Consider the following 22,518-nt stretch of genomic DNA (forward strand, 5'->3'; position numbering starts at 1 on the left):
CGCCACAGCCAAACTTTGCGGCTCTGAAGCGGCCGCCCTGCCGAGGCTCCGCCCCTGAGGCCCCGCCCCGCGTTAGGTTGAGGCCGCCCCGCTGCCGGCGAGGGCCGCCATTGCTATTGCGGCCTTCTTCCTCGGCTTGGGAGTCCCCGCCGCGTTCTCTCTTCCTCTCAGGAAAAGAGAAGGCAGCTCACGATCAAAGACTGGGGAAAAGTAGCTAGGACAGGGCTGAGGAACGGAGCGTTCCGACGCGGCCGCAACACGCGGAGCCTCCGCCCCAAAGCGGCGCGTACTGCCGCCTCGGTAGCTGTCATGGCGGCCCGGGCCACGTGACCCCGCCTCGGCGCAGGCCTGGTTGCCCGTCGCTCGGGTTCTCCTGGCTCTCCGCCTCCCTCCCTTTCTCGCTAGCGGACTTGGGACATTCCCTTTCTTCCCCGAGGAGAACTGCTACACAGATTTCCGACAAATCCGGTAAGTTTGCCATGAGAATGGGCGTTTCCCAGGAACACCCCTACCCCTGGCGTTATCCTGGAATCCCAAGCGATAGGGTCCCCCCCGCGCCCGCCCACCCGCCCGGCTTTTACACGCGTTTTTCAGTCTCCACAGACTCCCGGATACGGATCCCAAAGAGTCTCCTTCTAAGGCCTTGAAAGAAACGAAAGAAAGAAAATGCACGTTTGGCCCCGCGAGTCGGTCGTATTAACAGCGGGACTCGACCGAATACCCTGGCCGGCGTCTCCACTGGCAGCCGGGATCTTACAAGCTAAACGGGGGGTTTGTGCGGCCGCTGTGCGGCCGCCTCCCCCGGGTTGGAAAGCATCGGCTTTCCAAGAAAATGCCTGTTCGGCCGTGGGGGCGGCCGGCGTCGGCGCCTGCGCAGGGTCTCCGCGCGCCGCCTCCGGCTTTGGGGCTGGGGAGGAAGAGGCTGGGCGGTAAACAGGAAGCGGGCGCTCGGGGCTGGGGGGAGGCTCGCAGGTAGGTGTCCGGGGGGCCCGGGCCTCGCGAGTGGGGGGCCCCTTTCAGTAATCGGGGGCAGGGGAGGCGGCCGCTTCGATCCCACCGCGGTGCCCCTGGCTCTCAGGGCACCTTGCACCTGCGGCTGCGTGTGTCGCTCTTCGCTCTCCGAATTCCTGAAAGCAGGAATGGCAGGTCTCGGGAAGGGGCAAGGTGGGGCCGGGGCGGACGGTGCGGTACTCACCCTCCGCGTTCCCGAAGTCAGGATATACGGATCTGCGGACGTGTTCATCCGGGAAGTGGAAATCCACCTGAAAAGGGTGTTATTAGTAGAAAATGTGCCGCCCCAACGTCAAGTGTACGGTGTGCCATGATCTCGAGAAGGCTTGACGTACCTGCACGTGCAAGCACTATTAATTTACTTATGCTATAAAGTTGGTTTACACGGACGTTTAGGTTATGTATGTTCTTAAAAGAACGGAAGTGTTTTGAGCCATAAGTGAACTCCCGTTTTTCATTGAGTGTACAGTGCACTGAGTAGTGCTCGCTTCCGCAGCACATAGACAACGCGTGGAGTGTCTGGTGCTCCCCCAAATCGGTTTTGTCAGGATTACGTGGATATTTTAAAGGAGGTGCTCCAGGAGGTATTTCACGGTGACGCCCACGGTTTTTGTATAATGCCTTTAAGTTAATTAAACCTTATCAGGTTTTCTTGAAGATGATTTCCCAGAATCTAGTTGCCACACTTAAGTGTTCCACTGGGCCTTTCTGTATTTGCATTATCTCCTGAGGACTATTAGGCAAGTGACATGCTTTTTTTTCTTTTAAACCAAAAAGGGGTAGGATTTAACTTTTTTTTTTTTTTTTAATGGTTGATTTACTTATTTGAGAGAGACTACGTGCAGGGGAGATAATATCCTAAGCAGGCTCCACGTTCAGTGCAGAGTCCAACTCAGGGCTGGATCTCAGTATCCTGAGATCATGACCTGAGTGGAAAACAAGAGTTGTACACTTAACCAGCTGAGCCACCCAGAAGCCCTTGGGACTGTTTTTTAAGTTGGCATTTCATTTACGTAGTGTTTCAAATATTTTGGGTATATAGAATAGAAATTATTGGTCAAGTACTGTGATTTTTTTTATTCATGAAAATTCTGCTTCTTATTCCTGTTTTGTGGAAAGTGTATTTATTGTAGAAACACATGCTGTAACCAATAAATTGGCATCAGCAACACCGTGTTGGAAATATAGTTAATTTAAAACCCATTTATTTAAAGTAGCGTTAGCAGTCTAAGTAAGAGTCATTTGTACCTGTGTATGTCTTATATATATATATATATACACACTTTAAAATGCATACATATATTCTTAGTAAATTTTTAATCGTTTTTATACTGTTAATGTTAGTAAATGTTTTATTTTTATTTTTTGAACATCTGCTTTTATATTTATAGGAAACAGCTGGAGAAGATGACACATTGGTTTCATAGGAACCCATTAAAAGCCACAGCTCCTGTTACTTTTAACTATTATGGTGTAGCCGCTGGCCCTGCTGCTTCAAAAATTTGCAGGTTAGTTTTAGTCAATCTCAGCAAGTACTGTTTGAGCCACTTTTGGATACAAGGTACTTATTTAGGATTCATGGGCAGTACAGAAGTATGTAGCACATTGCCCTACCCTTAGACTCCTTATAAACTTACAAATGACTTGTGAAGAGTGAAATAATAGATTACTTAAAGTTTGGCAGCCATCTAGAATGCAGTCCTTAATTTTAGATTAGTGAGTCCCAGAGAGATGAAAACAAAAGAGTTAAGCTATATATTAAAACAGTACAAGAGACTTCACAAAGCTGTATATGGATATTGCTAATTAACCGGATCGTAAATTCATGGAGTTCTGAGCAGGGAGAGAGTCCGGTAAGCTGGAATAGGCTTTGCAGTGTTCATATAGGAGAAAGGACTTGAGTTGGAGTTTATGACTCAGTTTGGGAGTTGGCGAACTGTCCTGCAGATTTTTCCCACTGCCTATTTTTATAAATAAAGTTTTATTAGAACACAGCCATGTCATCTCACACCATTTATATATTGTGTCTGGCTGCCTTTGGCTGCTTTCCTCTACAAGAGCAGAGCGGAGTAGTATCAGCAGGGACTTGATGAACCACAGCGCCTCATATATTTACTTTTAGCCTCTTTATGGAAAAGGTTTGCTAATACTTGATTTAGATTGTAAGAAGTGATAGAAGAAGATAATTTCTTACAGAAAAATGTTATTCTGGGGTACTGAGTAGATCAGAACAAAAGAGGTATTTCAAAGGAGGAGTCAACTGTTCAGAGTGTCTGATTTGCTTGGGAAGTTGAAAAGGATTCAGTCTGAATGAAACACAGAACCTAGATGATCAAGACCTGATGGCACCAGTAATGGAAAATTGAGAGTGTTGCTACTTTCTATGGAAAGAGGGAGTGGAGCAAAAGATAGGAAACCTGGCGTATTTATCTAGATCAGAGGTCAGAGCTGAGTAGTAAACATTTTAGGCTTTGTGGGGCTATATACAGCTGCCGTTGGCATATTCTTATTTTTCATTTTTATAAAAACAAGCTGAGAGCTGTTCAAAACAAGCTATAGGTTGTCATTTGCTAACCCTTAATCTTAAACTCACAGAGGTTGGTCCCATTTTAATTGTTTTATCTCTAACACTGGGCAAGTCACTTAACTTCTCTGGATCTCATGATTCATCTATAAAATGAACAGCCTAAAACAGACATTTCTGAGGTACTTTTTTTTTCTGAAATTCTTTAATTTTAAGGTGAGTATAACTTTATACAGTTTGGTTGCAGATGATTGAGTGCCTCCCCGGAAATAGCCAGCAAACTATTTGAGCCTAGAATGGGCCTTAAGAATTCAGCTTTTTTTCTGGTCCAGGAATTACTCTTGCCTAGCTTCTAGTTGAAAAACTCAACAATGACAAATTCATAAGGTAGCCCATCCCATTTCTGGTAATCTGGTAATCTCCTTTCTTGGAGTAAGCCTTTGTTCAACTTGTACCAGTGAGTAAACATTCCACCCAGACCATTTAAAATGAAGTCTGCACTTTGTTCTAAACATCACTGCTGCATTATAGGCCTTGTAAGTCTTAAAATATTTGAAATGTTGGTATTCTTTCATTCAACAGAGAACTTTGAGTGTGTCCTTTATCCTCAGGACCTACTAAGTTCTGGATGTACAGTCCCAAGTCTCTTGGTGCTAACAATCGAAGTGTAGTCTTTCATTAATCATTTACATGCAAGTGTCTTCAATCATTGTCCTGCAGAATAATTTCTGAGCCCTCATTAAGCAAGTTGCCTTCTGAAATTAGATGTGGAACTGGAACCCGACCAAGTTGGAGCTGATGATGTAGCTCTCAGACTGGGTGTAAAGATGTTAAGACCTCAAAAGGAAGAAATACAGTCTTTGGCAGAAAGCCAAAGACTAAACATTTTAAGGAACTTTTAGAGATAAGAGGAGATCCTGGGAAATTTAATGTTAGTAGAATAAAGGGAGAAGAGAATTTCAAGAAGGAAATGGTGGATCTGCAACATTTATTGCTGTGAAGAAGCAAAGGAGAATGGAGACCGGGAGCCTTTTTAAAATGAGTAGTAACCACGTGTTCTCACACACTCTTGATGGGTATGTTGAATTATAGGATGCAATTTAAAAATAGGGCTCCCTACTTAATAAAGTGTATTGTCAAGTTATGAAATTTTAAGGAGATGCTAAAACTGCATAAGCATGTTAAATTACCATTTTTCTAATATCTTTTATTGTGAACTGCTCTGTTCAATTGACTCCTCCTTAATTCCTTTCTCCCATCTTACATGCTTGTGTTTATTTGTTGGTTTTTTTAATTAAAGCTTGCTGTATATTGTTATTACATAATTATATTCATGATTTGCCCCTTAGATGAGACTTTTATTTTAGTACCACTTGTAAAACAGTTGTTACTAGAATTTCACTTACCCCAGTGTTAGTCTTAACTAAGTTTATCCTGTGTACGCCTTAGTAAAACCTTCAAGGAGGTGTGTGTGTGTGTGTGTGTGTTATCTGAAAGCTTTTTACAATGGACACTTTGAAGTCACTTTTACATAGATTCATCACAATGCAGCTTACTTAAATTTCTTGACTATTTCTGTCTCCTGTAAGTGACTTGAGATCATCCAGAGCACGCCTGCTTGAACTCTTCACTGATCTAAGCTGTAATCCAGAAATGATGAAGAATGCATCAGATTCCTATTTTTCACTTTTACAAGGTTAGTTATTTATGAGAACTTAACAGCTTTGCAGAAATTCACCTTTAATTCTTAGGCTTTTCAAATTTGAATAGTTTAGTCTTCTGGTCTGTATTCTTTGATCTCAGTACTTGAGTTTCAGAAACAAGAGAAATGTTAGGGTGATTTTGGTCTTTCTAACATTTTGAAAATTAAATGTGTACATACTTCATATTGTGTTACCTTAGAAGAAGAGGGGGTAAGGAAGGGGACAGAGGGTAGGCGTTTTCTTCAGGAATCTGGAGAAGTCATTATCTGAAAAAATTTCTAAACAGACTACTTGATATTTCTTCTAAAACTGAAATGCTGTACCTTTTTACAGGTTTCATAAATTCATTGGATGAATCTACCCAAGAAAGCAAGTTACGATATATTCAAAATTTCAAGTGGACTGATACATTACAGGGGCAGGTTCCAAGGTAGGCAAGCCAGCAGTACAAAGCAAAAGCCATTTTTGTAACTATTTAGCCAGTGTTTAACCCATACCCTCTGTATTTGAAGAAATAGACCTAGATCTGATCAGCATCTTCTCTTATCAGGTAATTAGTTAAAAACATTTGACCTAAACTAATACATTCTGTTAAGTAAAAATATAATTTATTTCTCCTAGGCCAAATCTGTTTTTGAGGTAATCAATACAAATATTAACTAGACTTAAACACTCGTGGCTTTATTAATAACTCACAAAGAACAGTTTGGGAATTGGGAATCCTACTCTGTCTTTTAGTCTTTGCCTTCCTTCAAGGAGATCAAAATTTTGCTTTTCACCTAGTGTTTTTTCTGATGGATAGTTCAGATGTCTTTGGTCAGTCTCTTTGTCCCTGGTTCCATCCCAGCTCGATACTCTTTTGAGTCCTAGTCTGATTTTCTTCCTAATTTGTCTTCACTGTTTCTGCTCTTTTAAAAAATTTTGCCTCAGAACTTTCTTATCACTCACTTGAAACTAATCAGAAGAGATCTGGTTATAACAGGAAACGTCGTAACAGTGCTAAATTTTTTTTGGACTTTTTTTTTTTTTAAACACCATTGTATTATTTAAATGACCGTGTATCCTGATGTCAGTTTGCTGTAGAAAGTTGTGTAAAGTCAGAAGGGAAGGAAGTGGAGCTTGCTGAGAGACCCAGGACAGGCATTGTAGTGGAAGGAGTGTGGACTTTGGATTTCTCCATACTCCGTCTCAGGTCTCTGTGTGAACACCTGCTTCAGCTCTGGGTTGGGGTTACAGATACAGGGCTTTCATGAGGAACGAAGTAGGCAGATTTATGGTAAGTGACTCAAATAATGCCAGGTATATGAAAGATAGTTTCCTTCCTTCCTTGGCAATATTGTATGTAAAGTTCATAAATTTGATAGGAAGGTGAGGACTGGTGGTTCTTCCCAGATTTTAATATTCTGGGATATTAAGGTTTTCCAAGTCCTCGTTTTATGTGTTTCTTTATGTGATCCCTTTGTATTTTATCTAAAATTAAGGGATGTTTTTCTTCAAAAAGACGTTTTTGAGAGTCAGACCTCTATCGTTATCACATCGCAAAACTTTGGCAGATTGTAAAGTGTTTTGCAGTACCTACATTTGATACTTTCCCCCCATGCCAAATCTTGATTCCTCGTGACAGCTTTATTTTAGTGAGTTTTATGAGGCAATGAAAAATTAGGTAATGAAGTCCTTAAGGAATGATATCCAATATTCTCTACAGCTAAGATTTTTAAGTTGCTTTATCTTTGATTGTTGTTTATTCAGTAAAAAGTGTGCTATGAATGTATCTGTTCTGAAAATGTTTTTTCAACAATGTGTATTCTGACTACCAAGACCTGTTACAATAGAAATGGAGTGTTTGGGAGCAAGTGAGACTGAAATAAATGAAGGATTAAAAGAGAGACAGTTATTCACGAGACTTTATATAAATGAGCAAAACTGTCTTATTTAAAGGTAAAATTATAAATTAGATATGCCTACCAAATTACCAGATGTAATTCATTTGAAAGTTCTCAGTGCTGAAAAGAATGAACATTTTTTTAAAGATTTTATTTATTTATGTGTCAGAGAGAGGATGCAAAAGCAAGGGGAGAAGCAGGCTCCCTGCTGAGCAAGGAGCCCGATGTGGGTCTCACTCCCAGGACCCTGGGATCGTGACCTGAACTAAAGGCAGACACTTAACTTACTGAGCCACCAGGCATCCCAAGAATAAACTATGAAGCTGTGCTTCCAGTTTTCTTCCGTGGGTAACACTGTTTTTTGTTTTTTTTTTTTAAGATTTTATTTATTTATTTGTAAGAGAGAGTGAGAGCGAGCACAGGCAGACAGAGTGGAAGGCAGAGTCAGAGGGAGAAGCAGGCTCCCTGCGGAGCAAGGAGCCCGATGTGGGACTCGATCCCAGGACGCTGGGATCATGACCTGAGCCGAAGGCAGCTGCTTAACCAACTGAGCCACCCAGGCGTCCCGGGTAACACTGTTTTAAGAAGTGTGTTTAGTGTTCGCTTTGGCAGCACATCACTAAAACTGGAACAGCGTAGAGACTAGCATGGCCCCTTTGGTAGGATGACACACAAATTTGTGAAGTATTCCGTTAAAAAATACATAACTCGTGTTTTTGTGTATTGTAACATATTAAACCAGATGGTACATATGTTGGTTTTGAACTGTGAATGTTTTAATTTTTTTTTAACCTAAAAAGTTTCCCTGTCTCCATTCGTTTTATGAAGCAGCAGTTAAATAAAAAATACAGAGTGGAGGGGCGCCTGCGTGGCTCTGACAGGCATCCAGCTCTTGATTTTGGCTCAGGTTGCGGTCTCAGGCTCATGAGATCCAGCCCTGCGCTAGGCTCCGTGCTTATCAGGGAGTCTGCTTGAGATTCTCTCTCTGTCTCCCCTGCCCCCCGCAAATGCGTGTGCATGCATGTACCCTCTCAAATAAATAAATAAGCCTTTTTTTTTCAAATTTATTTTTTAAGATTTTATTTATTTATTTGACAGAGAGATCACAAGCAGGCAGAGAGGCAGGCAGAGAGAGGGAGATAGAGGGAAGCAGGCTCCCTGCTGAGCAGAGAGCCTGATGTGGGACTTGATCCCAGGACCCTGAGATCATGACCTGAGCCGAAGGCAGCGGCTTAACCCACTGAGCCACCCAGGCGCCCCTAAGCCTTTAAAAAATAAAAAGTGGGACCATGATTCTAGTGGCTTTCCTTTGGGTAATCTGTCTTCTTTATTTGAGATAAATGAGGTAATATATAAAAAATTCTCATGTTCTTTTCAAAACAGGAATGATTAAAAATTAGTATTACCTTATTTGCTAAATAAGTTCTTGCCATCCTCTTGGTGTCGTATCTACTAATAGAATCTGAAGGAAACAAATAAGATGTTTGTAAGACCTTTTCCTTGTGGTACCCATACTGATTGGCTTGGCATTCAAAGTCTACCAGTTTCACTTCAGCTTGGCTTTTTGACCTTGATTTCTTTCTACAGACCATGTGCTCCATCACACTAGTTGGGTCACTCCTCTCAGAAAAAATGTTTATGCTTTTCTTGGGCTTTAACAGCATCATTCCTTTACCTGGAGTACCCTTCTGCCTCCCTTCTGGCCATCTTTCAAGGCACAATTCAGAGACTGTCTCTACCATTAAAGTTCTCTAATCATTCTGGCCGTAAACAGTCTCTCTTCTGAATCCCATTGCTTTTAAATTGGTGTAAGAACCTCCCACTCGAGACTCTACTGGGTACTTACATGTAGATTCCAGGTCCCTCCCAAACTTTTGATTCTTTGGAGTTGAATCTCTGTAATTTGTATTTTTTATTTTTATTTTTTTAAAAGATTTTATTTATTTATTTGACAGAGAGAGATCACAAGTAGACAGAGAGGCAGGCAGAGAGAGAGAGAGAGGAAAGCAGGCTCCGGGCTGAGCAGAGAGCCCAATGCGGGGCTCGATCCCAGGACCCTGAGATCATGACCTGAGCCGAAGGCTGAGGCTTAACCCACTGAGCCACCCAGGTGCCCTGTAATTTTTAAATTTTTAAAGCTAGTCTGTGCACAGTAACCTTTGAGAACCTGCTATTCTCATGTTTACTATTACGGGCCATTAGTTTTAGTCATTAAACACAGGACTGGTTTCTTCATTTTCCAGTTAGCATATAGTTCTTAAATGATTTTGAGTTGGATGTATGGGGGCTTCATATAGCAAAGTCTCAATAATTGACAGAACTTAATGACATCCATGTTTTTAATTCTAGTGCCCAGCAGGATGCTGTTTTTGAATTAATTTCCATGGGATTTAATGTAGCTTTGTGGTATACCAAATATGCTTCTAGACTGGCTGGAAAAGAAAAGTAAGTCTAAAGGGAGGGTTGTATATGTATGTGTTATTTTTCAAATAAATGGAGATTCGTTATTAAAAAGTCTGGGCTATTGATTATAATACCCCTTCTGTAAAGTGAAAGGTTGCCTCATAGCGTTTTAAGTCTCAATTATGGAGCCCAGTTTTAAAAGGGAAAAAAAAAAAATCTTATCATGAGGAAGGTCTTTCTAAATAAAACCCAAACCCAAGAAAAGGAAAAAAATAGAGTATTTGACTGCATAAAAGTACTGTAAGCAAGATTACAAAACAAATGACAGATGGTCAGAAAAATCGCAATGCACATGACAAATTGTTTTTATAGTGGAGGAAGAAAGGAAAAGACCAACAAATCATTTGAAAATAAGCAAGCGACTTAAACAGGCAACTCACAGAAAAAGAGATAGATGGGAAAGCTGTTTTGATGGATTCAAGAATTGTGAAATGAAATAAGATGCAATTTTTATAATTGTGAAAATGGGCGTTAGTGGCACAAAACTGGCAACTACCAACTGTGGTGCATCTGATACGCAGCCATTTCAACATAAGGGGGGGCATGCGACTCTTGATCTTGGGGTTGTGAGTTTTGAGCCCCACATTGGGCATAGAGATTACTCAAAAATAAAATCTTAACAACAAAAAATAAAGTTGAATTATATGTCCTGATGTAAAATCACCTGTAAAGTAATTAGGTGATTAAGCACAAATGGGATAGGGAATATTGTGTGTGTTTTTACATGTGTGCATGTATTAGGTGTAGAATATTTTGCATTTGCTTAATGCACAGAAGATTACCTGGAAGGAACAAGAAGGCTTTGTCACAACGTATAGACAGGGTCTCCCTTTTTATAATTTGTAGTATCTTCTGTTGATATTTTTCTTTTTAAGTGCCAAATTAAATTTTTTTAAAAGGGAGAAAAGTGGTAAGAAATACAAACGACTAATTTGGTTTTATCATAATGCATTAGTTGTTGATTTTAGTACAAGAAACAAGATTCATCCTCTAACTAATGTAACCACTATCTTTAAGCATAACAGAAGATGAAGCGAAAGAAGTCCATCGAAGCCTAAAAATTGCTGCAGGGATTTTTAAACATTTAAAGGTAAAATAATGATAACAATAAAATATAAAGACTAATACTTTACTTCTTGAATACTTTTTCTCTCTTGGGATGGGGGTTTAGGAATTATTTCACGTTGTAAAAAGAACCTCGTATAGGTTGTTTTTCTTAGGTTGAATACTTTATTGGTGATTGCAGCCAATTACAGAATATCAGATGTCTTCATTTTAGAAAGTCATCAGTGAATTTTATAATTACAAAATTCAAGTTGTAATTCAATGGTTATTTTTGTATCCCTTTGGTAAAAATTAAAAAAAAAAAAAAAACATGAAAATCTGACGGTTCTTACCATTTCCCATTGGGGTCTTTGGCAGTTGCCAGGATAAATCATGATTCTGCAAAGCTGAACTTGAGTGTATTCTCTCTATCTCCATGAAAAGCCGAGGAGGGCAATCAGTTTGCACTAATTATATGAAATGTCCAGCAAAAGAAATTAGGAGAAAGACTGATGGATTTCGCAGTGAGGATTACGCACACCTTATCCTAGTTAAACTGCTAATTACTAGACACCTTCCAGAGGCCAATGATGGGTTTTCTCATGATAAAGTAAGATGCTTTTAGTGATTAAAAACCTGTGATTCTGAGTTAACAGAATTGTAGACCTCTCTCTACTCTACAGTTGTTAATATGAATGAGTAATTCCAGCAGTCATGCAAAAGAGAGCTTTGGTTACTGTTGCAGTTAAACATTTCCAAAGATGAAAATGTAGCTTGCATATCTGTACTATCTATTTTCACCCAAGTTTTGCAGAGGGGTATGAGAAGCTTTAAAAATTTTAGTATACAGGATCTTTTGTTCTCTAGAAGCTAAATACTATTCCTTTTTTACACAGTTTTGGTGCCCTGAATTTATTCTGTTTAGGATTTTTTTTCTTAAAGACCTTTTAAAAAATATTTTATTAATTTTAATTTTATTTACTTATTTTTAAGATTTATTTATTTTAGGTGGGTGGGAAGAGGAGGGGAAAGGAGGGGTAGGGGGAGAGAGAAACCCAAGCAGACTCCGTGCTGAGCCACGGAGCTTGACAGAGGGCTTGATCTCAGGACTCTGAGATCACAACCAGAGCTGAAACCAAGGGGCATACACTTAACTGACTGCACCACCCAGGCACCCGAGGATCTTATTTTTAAATCATCTCTACACTCAAGGTGGGGCTTGAACTCAAAACCGTGAGATCAAGAGGCACATGCTCTACTGGCCAAGCCTGCTAGGCACCCCCTGAATTTCTGATCAATCTCCAAATTGAATGTCTTCCATTTTTTTTCATCTCTAACAGCTGGGTTAAAATAAAATGTGGCTTCTTTGTTGTTTTTCTTTCTCTCTCAGGAAAGTCATATCCCAAAGCTTATTACACCTGCAGAAAAGGGGAGGGATTTAGAGGCACGACTACTAGAAGCTTATGTTGTCCAGTGTCAGGCTGAAGCTCAAGAAGGTATCCTATATATTGTAAGATTTTTTTTTTTTTTTAAGAAATTTCTATTGGCATCTGATTCTTTCTTTCTCTCTTTTTTTTTTTTTCTTCAATCAGAATTAGCTGGATTTGAGTCTCACATTTGAGAAATTTATTGTGAGGAACAACTTCACCTTCAGCATTTGCCTTCATGGATAGTTAGCAGGAAAAGGCCTTGCAGTTTAATGGCTCTTTTATTTTCATTTATTTATTTTAAAGTTGGGGAGTTGTTGTTGTTTTTTTTTTTTTCTTCCTTTAACAGAGAGACAGTGAGAGAGGGAACACAAGCAGGGGGAATGGGAAAGAGAAGCAGGCTTCCTGCCAGGCAAGGAGCCCAGTATGGGGCTTGAACCCAGGACCCCAGGATCATGACCTTAGCCGAAGGCAGATGCTTAATGACTGAGCCACCCAGGCTGAGACTGGGCGCCCAGCCACCCTGTTGGCTCTTTTAAAAAGGATGTTGATGTCCTGCCATTTCTGACAACATCCGATTAATTCTGTAACTCCTTTTCCCCTCTCTACCTTGCTTGCTCTTTTTCCTCTTGCACTGCGTGGCTTTCCTTTAAATCTTCATCTTTCAGTGGCAGGAAATAAATGAAGACTCCAGTAAAACCAGTAAAGAAACTTTGTAGGCTTTTTGTTTTTCTCTGTTTTAAATTTGAGTGTCCTGGAAGTGTTTGTTTTCATAGTAGTAATTTTTTGTGATTACCTAATAATTGGTTAGTGATTTAAAGAAACAGTATCAAAATCAGCAGGCTCAGTATTTTTGGTTTATGTTTGCATTTTCTGTCACTTAAACTTTTCATGTTAAAATTCTTAACAAACTGTTAAAATTCCAAATAGATCGTTGGGCTTTCTTTTGCTATTATAATGAATTTATTGCGAGTAAACTTAATTACAACTCACTTTATTGTGCTTTGGTTATAGTAACCATCGCTCGAGCAATTGAACTGAAGCATGCTCCTGGACTGATTGCTGCACTGGCATATGAAACTGCCAACTTCTATCAAAAAGCTGGTAAGTTTATAATTCTTTTGTTGTATTTTTAGTGTTCAGATTTTCGGACTAAACTCTTGGCTTAATAGGGAACAAGCAAAACTACAAGATTCTCAGACTGTCCATTTGCAAAACTGGAATAATACCACATTATTTTATTACATTGTTTCAAAGATTGAGGACTGTTCAGTTAATATGCTACGTAACTTTTAACGGAAAGGACAGTGCAGTCCTTTTTAACAAGTTATATGTAATAATTATACAGGTGTTTTAATTTTGAAGTTTTTTCTTTTACCTTAATAATAACCTTACATTTGCTGTCATTAAAGAAACTGAACTCCAGAGAATTAACTAACCTGTAATTTAACAGTTACTAGGCATGAAGTTGGGACTAGAACTCTGGTCTTCTCATTAGCCCATTATTCTTTTCATTCACTTATTTAGGAAACAAGCATTTGTTTCTATGTATGGGATGATTACTATTTTAGTTGCTAGCTATACAAAGATCAGTAGAAGAGATTCACAGTCTGGGGAAGGAAGCAAACACATAGCCACATTATCACAGCATAAGATAAGATGTTATTACAGCAGTGTAATGAAAACCAAAAGGATCTAGGCATGCTGGAGGAGATTGTCTAGGGGAAGGTGGCGTTTGAGCCTGACTTGGAAACATAAATAGAAGTTCTAAGTTTGCTAGGAAGCTTTGCCATATGGAAGAGTAGAGCATTCTGTAGTACGTCAGAGATAAGAAAGAATTCAGCACCTTCTGGGACCTTTAAACAGCTGTCTTAGTTGAAACAGGGTGATAGGAGAAAAGGTTAAGAAAGTATGCATGTGTGAGATCCTGAATTGGTGTGTAAGCCTATCTAAGAAATTGGGTTTTTATTCAGTAGATAATTGGGACCCATTAATAGATAGGAAGCAAATCTGATTGGATTTGAATTTAAGAAAGGTCCCTCTAATTGTAAGATGAGAAATGGGCTTGCCTGGTGAAGGACTACTTGGCTGACTCCACTTACGTTGAGAAGCGATTATAGTGTGTGGAGGAAGTGATGGAAGCATCGACAAAGACAGGGAAGTGGGGAGTGGAAGAGAAATGGGTGAGAGAGAAGTTGGCAGGATGTGTGCGTGTGTGTGAGTGTGTGTGTTAGGCAAGATTCAGTGCTGCGGGATGGACCAGTAGGGCGAGTGTCCATGTCTCTGACTTGGGTGACCACACTACACATTGCTGTTATATAATTTTAAGAAGACAGTAAAACAGTATATAATTTTGTATTTATCTTGAAATTCTGTTGTTACCATTATCTTAAACTTGTTATATTACCATCAAAAGATGTGCCGTGGTATTTAAACAACCTTATTATGTAGTTAAAATACAGTTATGGGAAAATTAAAGTTTTGGGGGGAAATGTGTAAATGCTTGAGTTTTAGATTTGAATGGCATTCTGCTGTTAGCATCTGAACACATGATCTAAAAGTCTTCTAGTGAATCAGGGTGAAATTATATTTTGCTTTTTAAAATGTAACTTTAGATCATACTTTATCCAGTTTGGAGCCTGCATATTCTGCTAAATGGAGGAAGTATCTTCACTTGAAAATGTGTTTCTACACAGCTTATGTAAGTATTTGTAACCTGAAAAACAACATAAATTACTCTCTTTCCAGCCTGTTGAGTGCTAGGTCTGTCATCTTGTCAGACTCTCAATCAGCATTTTACAAATAACAGCCAGTTCTCAGTAAATGGTGACGGACAGTGCAGCCATTGTGAGCTGAAGTGGGTGGAAATAGATGATGTAGAATTGTAGAACTGTATCATAGCAGTGGAATTACTGTCTGAGCGAAACTCACTTTTAAGCCGGAACCTTCCGCCTACTTAATGAGAATTCTCTCCTTTCATCTTGGACATTGAGGAAGGTATTTACTGATTCTAATCATAAGGCATATACCATCCAGTATGTCCCCTGGATCTGTGCAGAACCATTAATAAGCCCTCTTTGAGGAGTTACTTATCAGTCTCTTACACCCATTAAACAAACTTACTTTTTGTTGGTTAGAATATCCTGTGAGAGATAATCAAACACCTTTTTTGGATCCAGGTTGATATTTTGGTTTTTATACCTTAAAAATCTGTCTTCAAGCATACAGCGTTGGACCATTTGCAGTCCTTGCCTTTGATTACAGACATTTAAAGGGAGAGCAAGGCGTACCACAGGCTGATACCATTTCTCCCGAGAGCTGCTGAGTCGTTAACCTTAGAGCCCTCCCTTCCTCCCCTTCCGCGTTCGCACCGCAGTGTCGCGCCTTTATCTGCTGTGCCTGGATTGTAAAAACAGATCTCATTATTCAGAAATACTTTTTGCTCTCAGCCTGTAGTTAGAAAGTTCTTTGGCTCAAAGCTTGACTTAATCCCACTTTTTATACTAACAGTGATTGGGGGAGGCTTATTCAAGTAAAGAAGTATAAGGGGTTGCATTGACACTTCCAACAGTGGACAAAGGCGCTCCTTTATCTGATGCGTATGTAGAACAATGATAGCAGAAGGCATCATTTGTGGTGAGAATGAATAAAAATTTGTTTCTCTATCAGGCTTACTGTTATCATGGTCAGACTTTGTTGGCTAGCGATAAATGTGGTGAAGCAATCAGGTCCCTCCAAGAAGCAGAAAAATGTAAGTATTCCTGCCAGAATATTAACTCCCTTTTTAAAAACAAATGTTTTATCCTAAAAGGAAATAACCAGTTAGAAGAGAGTTAGGCTGATTTCATGAAAGAGAATGGGACCAAGTGAGGGAACTGGAGAGAGAGAGAAACAAAGTTTCAAAAGCCAAAAAATCTGTAGAAAACACTCACTTCCCCTTACACTTGTACTGGTATTGCTGTCAGATTAAGTCAGAGCCTTTTTAGTATGGTCAATAACTAATTATAATCAAATGATTTTCCCTTTCACATGCAGTTTATGCCAAGGCAGAAGCATTGTGCAAAGAATATGGAGAAACCAAAGGACCCGGCCCAACGGTCAAACCTTCAGGACACTTATTCTTCAGGAAACTTGGAAATCTTGTGAAGAACACCCTAGAGAAATGTCAGAGAGAAAATGGATTCATGTGGGTACAGCTCAGTATGATTTTTGTAATATTAGTACAGTATATACTTGTATTTATAATGTTTAGGTATTTATATTGTGTTAGTAATCACACAGTTTCTGTTAGTCTCTGCCCCCAAAGATTTTATGTCGGATTGAATTTAACTTTAACTCTGATACTCTCTTTAAATTGGTAGTAAAGTTCCCTGGTGTTGGACCTGACTTTATTCTACTTCTGACGATGATATATAAAAGCAGATTCTAAAAATTAAACATCAGTTATTAACATGTAGCTCACTTACAGTGTCGGAATTTTCTCTTCGTGTTGCCTCCCTGCTGTTCCTTCCGCACGTGTTACAGACGGCTTCTCTGCTCCCTTCGCGCGCCCATCTCACTCGGGTTGCAGCTGTCTGTAAAGCAGGGAAATGGGTTTTCTGTCAGTCCTGCCTAGTCCTATCAAACAGTTTTCCATTGTTAAGTCCGCATTGTTCAAACTGTAGACAACCACCTGTGTGGACTGGGAGAAGCAGTAGTTTTGTCCCCGCTTGGATCTCTTTACGCTCCTCTGCTCACGTCCTGTATTTGGTCACACTGAGCTCTTTTACTTGCTTAAACATACCTACTATAACTTCTGTCCCTTCTTTTGGAAAGCATTCCTGAACCACCTCTGCCCCCTAACATGGGGGTTAGTTGCCCCTCTTTCGTGTTCTCATGGTGTACAGTATCTGTCGCAGCTTCAGTTACAGTGCATTGTTGTTGACAAGTTTTCCTGTTTCGTCTGCTCATGCAAGCTGCACGAAGCAGGAAAATCTTGTCTGTCTTGCCCATCATTACTGTCTTTCTCTCGCACAGGGCCTTGAACATAGTAGACGCTCAAGTAGTTGAATGAATGAATTGCTTTTTAAATTGCTTTTTGCAGTTACTTTCAAAAAATTCCAACCGAAGCTCCACAGCTGGAACTCAAAGCAAATTATGGTCTCGTAGAGCCTGTACCTTTCGAATTTCCTCCTACAAGTGCACACTGGACACCAGACACGCTGGCCGCATTTGATCTCACCAAAAGACCCAAGGATGACAGTGTATGAGATTGGCTTTCTTCCACTTGTTCATAGAAGTTCGAGAAGAGAGTTCAGAATTAGCATTTTAGATATATAGTTTGTCTGAACGTTAAATGAGCTACCTGCAGTGCTGGGTAATGTGTTGTTGAACTCTCTCGGAGATAATAAGATCTCTAGGCCTTAATTATCTTCTGATTTTCTGCATAATTGAAGTTGTTTTCAAACACCTTCTCTTGCCTCTCTGTAGTTTCTAAGAGCCTCCTTTTAGAAGAGTGTGGGAGAAAAGGTCTGAAACAGATGGCTGGTCCATGTGTGTATTGCTATAGCAATACTGTGTTTTGGATTTAGCATGCCTCAGGGTATTTGAAGATTTGATCTAATTTCAACATTCCATGAAATCATCCAGCGGTAAAATAAGACTGCTTTTATTCATTTATATCTAAGTACATCTAGGTGTGCTAAGTCAGATAGTAGATTAAGTGGAACATTCGAGGTTTGACTGCCAGAAGAGGAGGCGTCTGAAAAAAAGGGAGGGGAATTAATTTGCAGCTATAGCTCCTTCCTGAAATGTTTTTAGGTAATTTTATAATGTAATTTTTAAAAATATAATTTCCCCCCAGTTCTGAAACTGTTATTAAAATGACTATCTTGGGGTGCCTGGGTGGCTCAGTGGGTTAAAGCCTCTGCCTTCTGCTCAGGTCATGATCCCAGGGTCCTGGGATCGAGCCCTGCATTGGGCTCTCTGCTCAGCGGGGAGCCTGCTCCCCCCTTCCTCTCTGCCTACTTGTGATCTCTATCAAATAAATAAATAAATAAAATCTTTTTAAAAAAATAGAATAAAATTACTTTTTATCCTGCTCAGCCTGTAAAGTAATGCTGCACGAGGTAGCCTGTTACTGTCATGAGGTATTTTCAAACTTAGAAGAGTTCCGTGTGCACAGATTCATCGCTCAGTTTCTCCCTCATCAGAAAGAGGAAGAGCACCATTAGCTTGATGTTTGCCTACCCATCTAGGGTGTCATCTTCACTGAAATGTTGCTTCCTGATTACGTCTTGAATTGATACACGTAGCTTCTGGAGCAGCATTGTTAATCTCCGTATTGTGTAATTTAATACAGCATCTCTTAGAAGTCTAAGGTGGAAAAGATCTAGTGTTTGTTTTTCAAGTCTTAGTTTATGTACTTAGCGCTGTGTTTCTCTTTCTCCCTAGACCAAACCCAAACCAGAAGAAGTGGTGAAGCCTGTGAAAGAACCAGATATCAAACCTCAGAAGGACACGGGATGCTCTATCTCCTAAAGTACATTGAGAAAATGGGCACTTTGAATTTCTTTACTAGTAGCTAAGAGAATCCATGGAACTTCATATTTCTTGAAATGTTTCCTCTGAAGCCTGTAGAATGATTTAGTACATTCAGAGGGAAATCTGCCTTCAGTTTATTTGTTTTTAATTTTTAATGTAGTAGAGTTGTTTCATGCTTTGTTTCCAGATGCCTTTTTAATCAGGACAACATGTAAAAGATTTTATCATGCCCCTGAAGGGCCTAATTTTGTTGTTGGTTTTTGTCTCCGAACTCTGGGTAGTAATAAGTTTCTGGTTAATATAGGCCAGAATAATGTGGTTTCAGGTATGTTTTTCTGTCCTCACACACACAAAAAGTTTATTTTCCTTTCTCTTATTTGATGCCAGAAGAAGGAGAGGAGTTGGTTTTTAACGGAGAGGTTTTCCCCCTTCACCATTATGTTGTCACACAGACTTATGTTCTGAGTCTGTTATCTTTTCTGGTAGAAAAGTTATTTAGAGTTGAAGATCAGAAAATCTTCTACCAAATCTCTCACATATATAAGAAGTGATAATTTGTTCAAAAATCAGTGTTCATAAGTATTTTGAGACCATTTAAGAACTTACCCCAGGGGTGTCTGTCTGGCTCAGTTGGGGGAGCATGTGAGTCTTGATCTCAGGGTTCTGAATTCAGGCCCCATGTTGGACATACAAATAACTCCAGTAAATAAATAAATCTTAGCAAAAAAAAAAAAAAAAGTACATACTCCTATTCTGGTAGTCTTGCACTTTATTTCAATCTCAATGAACCTACAATGATTTTTACAAGTTCCTTTCCTAGTGGGTTTTTTTACTTAGAGGACAGAGCTTTGTGACAGCTCTTAATGAACAAAGAATGAAAATGTTTTTGCAGAAGTAAGATAATGCATGATGTAAAGAAGAAATTTGAAACCTAAATGGAGGTAGGTTGTCCTGAATTACACTGGTAACTACATTTTGGCAACAGAAGTTACGGTGAAATGCCTTTGTTACCTGACTTCAGTGTGCATTGTTTCTATATGGTTTTCTAATACACGTGTCCTATCCAAGTTGTATTGCTTTAGGCCAGAGGCCATAACAAAAACTTAAAGAGCAAACATACAGTATGTTCTTAAAAATAGCTTGTAATATTGAGGTCATTAGTTTAGCATATACACAAACCTGGGAAATAGTGGATGCATAATACTTTTAACAAAAGTCACACATCTGTAGGTTTATCTTTTGAATATTCTTCTGGGGTGTTAGCTGATTTTCCTTATCATAAATGACTGATTGGTTCACTTAATAGAAATCATAGTAGTGGACACCAGGAGCTTACTGTTTGCCAGGCCCTCTGCTAAACACTGATCATGGTGAACCATTGAATCCACACCGCAGTCCTGTGACAAATAAGTAGAATCTGCGTGAAGTGTTTAAATAGTAATAAACATTTCATTATGAAGAATAAATAGGGGCGCCTGGCTGGCTTAGTCAGTGGAACATACGACTTGATCTCAGGGTTGTGAGTTCACGCCCCACGTTGGATGTAGAGATTACTGAAAAAAAAAAAAAAAAAAACTTAAAAAGAAGAAATAGATTATGCCTGTCTGAATCAGTATTGTGTTCAAATAAATGATTACTTTAAATCACAGTTTTCACTCTTGAAGATACTTAGTATCAGTGAGGATTCTTTATTTTTAATAAGCAGAGATGCTAATTACCCCTTGCTGTATAACAGGTAATATTTGAAACTGCAGAGTCCAATAAGTGAAATAATAACCAGACATTTAATTTTATTTCTCTGTGTATAGAAAAAATATTTTAATTAAGTTTCACTATATCTTGTGTGCTACTACAAAATCACTGGTTTGCAATATGCCATTTACTGATGGAACTTTAAATAGTACTTGATGCCCGCTTGTTGCTCTTGGCCTGTAGGAACTATTTATCTTGGGTACTAGGGGATACTAACCTAGTTAACCGAATTTCTGCATCGACATTTTTGTGCATCATACCACCATATGTGGCATGAAAACACATCATATGGTCAGTGCTTCTGTAAAATGCAGAAAATACTGGTGTTACTTTAAATCAGGAATTGGTAGCTTCGACCTGAGCAAGTAATATCGTGTTGACTTCAGCATAAGTAACGCTCTGTGACTAGAATTCCCCATTTTTATCATATTCTTTAAAATGGTGTTGGAGATTTTTGGAAGTTGTAACAGATGTAAAGCAGTTGCATGAAAGCTGTAGAGGGATGTAACTTTGTGTCAGCTATGCGTACATTTCATTCTTAGTTAAACTGGATAATGACAGTTAACATACTCCACTAAAAGTGTTGGTTTATATAATGAATTATCTTTTTATTTATGAAAATAAAAGTAATTTTACTTACAAACTCATTGGTATTTTGTTTTTTGACAAGTATTTTTACATTTATTAAACCAGTAACCATTAATAGGACACAAAACCCCTAATTCTTCACAGTAACGTTTTCCGATGACAGACCCACACACCTCGGGTGCTTCACGCCACATGAGTTCATTAACTACCCAACATTCCTCGGCCTATCTGGTTTCTATTTATGTTTATTGTACATACCACCTCTGAATCTCAAAGTAGAAATTCCTTTGGCCTGTATCTGCTTTCCTTGTTGTATTACCCAGTGCAACACGGTGGGGTGTCCTATGGGAACCTGAGCTAGAGATCAGTCCTTGTGGCCGAGCAGTGCTCTGCGCTAAACTCCGTGCTTTGGACACTTGAGCTATAAATGTATGGAGACATAAAACCCCATTCAGAAATCTTTCTTTATTTTTCAGAGTGTGCTTTAGAAAATACCACATTTTTAAAATCTCTTAATATGTGTATAAAAATAGATTTGGGGGATGCCTGGGTAGCTCAGTTAAGCATCTGCCATCCGCTCAGGTCGTGATCCCAGGGTCCTGGGATCCTGCTCAGTGAGGAGTCTTATTTTTCCCTCTCCCTCTGCCAGGCCCCCTCTCCCCCCCCTGCCTTGTGTGCTCTCAAAATCTTAAAAAGAAAACTTGGAATGTCATCTGGCTTAGCATAATTTTGTGTCTAAAGGCTTGATATTTGAGTAATTTGCTTAGAATTTACATTTTAATTTTATTTTTAAAGACTTTATTTGAGCACAAGTCAGGGAGAGGAGCAGAGGGAGAAGGAGAAGCAGACTCTCCATTGAGCACAGCCCCACGGGGAGCTCAGAGCATGGATCCCAGGACCTTGAGATCATGACCCCGGCAACGGCAGGTGCTTAACCGACTGACCCACCAGGTGCCGCCTACATCTTTATCTTTAAAATGTTTTAGTAAACTGAAGGGACTAAATTAAGGGGAGCCTACTGTGAATTATAGAATAAAAACGACTTACCCAGAAGGCCAGAGCTATCACTGAAATGCAATTCAATATATCTAAAACCTTTGATACGCTCGAGGTAGGTGTGAGTTCATATTGTCATTCAGAGTGCTCCCTAGAGAGAATGTTTGTTCACTGGTAGCTTGAGTTTTATTCTCTAAAGAAAAATTTTTTATAGTTTTGCTTATTTATGTAATCGCTATACCCGCTCAACATGGGGCTTGAACTCACCCGGCCAGGTGCCCCTTGGGTTTTGTTCTCTTGAGCTTCCCAAGTAGTTTGCCTCGAGCTAGTTGATCTCAGCCACCTCAGCCTCTCAGTTGGGCAGAGCATAAGGCGGCTGGAGCTCCCTGGCTGGTCACCTCTAGAATTTCAGAGAATTCCCTACATCATCTGCCCTGACATAGAAAAGGTTGAGAAAGGCCCTAATCGCACCGGCCCATCAGTCATGTCACTTGATCCACGGCTCAGTACTGAAAATAAAGATAGAAAAATCCTGTCAGGGAATGTTCTGTCAGCAGTTCTCAGGGGAGCAGTGGTTGACTGATCCATGTGTTCATCTTTGCTCA

General features: G+C 39.6%; 1 protein-coding gene across 2 annotated transcripts; it reads left to right on the forward strand.

Annotated features, from left to right (window-relative positions):
• The first annotated feature begins 103 nt into the window (after positions 1-103).
• BROX (BRO1 domain and CAAX motif containing) lies at positions 104-20,972 on the forward strand. 2 transcript variants are annotated; one of them, XM_004751449.3, is made up of 13 exons: positions 104-468; positions 2,403-2,519; positions 5,125-5,231; positions 5,572-5,668; positions 9,471-9,566; positions 10,602-10,674; positions 12,019-12,124; positions 13,070-13,159; positions 14,671-14,756; positions 15,725-15,806; positions 16,091-16,241; positions 17,139-17,298; positions 18,488-20,972. In XM_004751449.3, exons 2-13 carry the CDS (start codon positions 2,419-2,421, stop codon positions 18,572-18,574), a joined length of 1,236 nt encoding a protein of 411 aa, XP_004751506.1. In that variant the 5' UTR covers positions 104-468; positions 2,403-2,418; the 3' UTR covers positions 18,575-20,972. The 2 variants fall into 2 exon arrangements, with proteins under 2 accessions (XP_004751506.1, XP_044937121.1); XM_045081186.1 differs by lacking the exon at positions 104-468 and adding an exon at positions 866-972.
• The last annotated feature ends 1,546 nt before the right edge of the window (positions 20,973-22,518 follow it).

Source organism: Mustela putorius, unplaced genomic scaffold, assembly GCF_011764305.1.
Source record: "Mustela putorius furo isolate JIRA1106 unplaced genomic scaffold, ASM1176430v1.1 tig00000508_pilon_pilon_pilon, whole genome shotgun sequence".
NCBI classification, from domain to species: domain Eukaryota; kingdom Metazoa; phylum Chordata; class Mammalia; order Carnivora; family Mustelidae; genus Mustela; species Mustela putorius.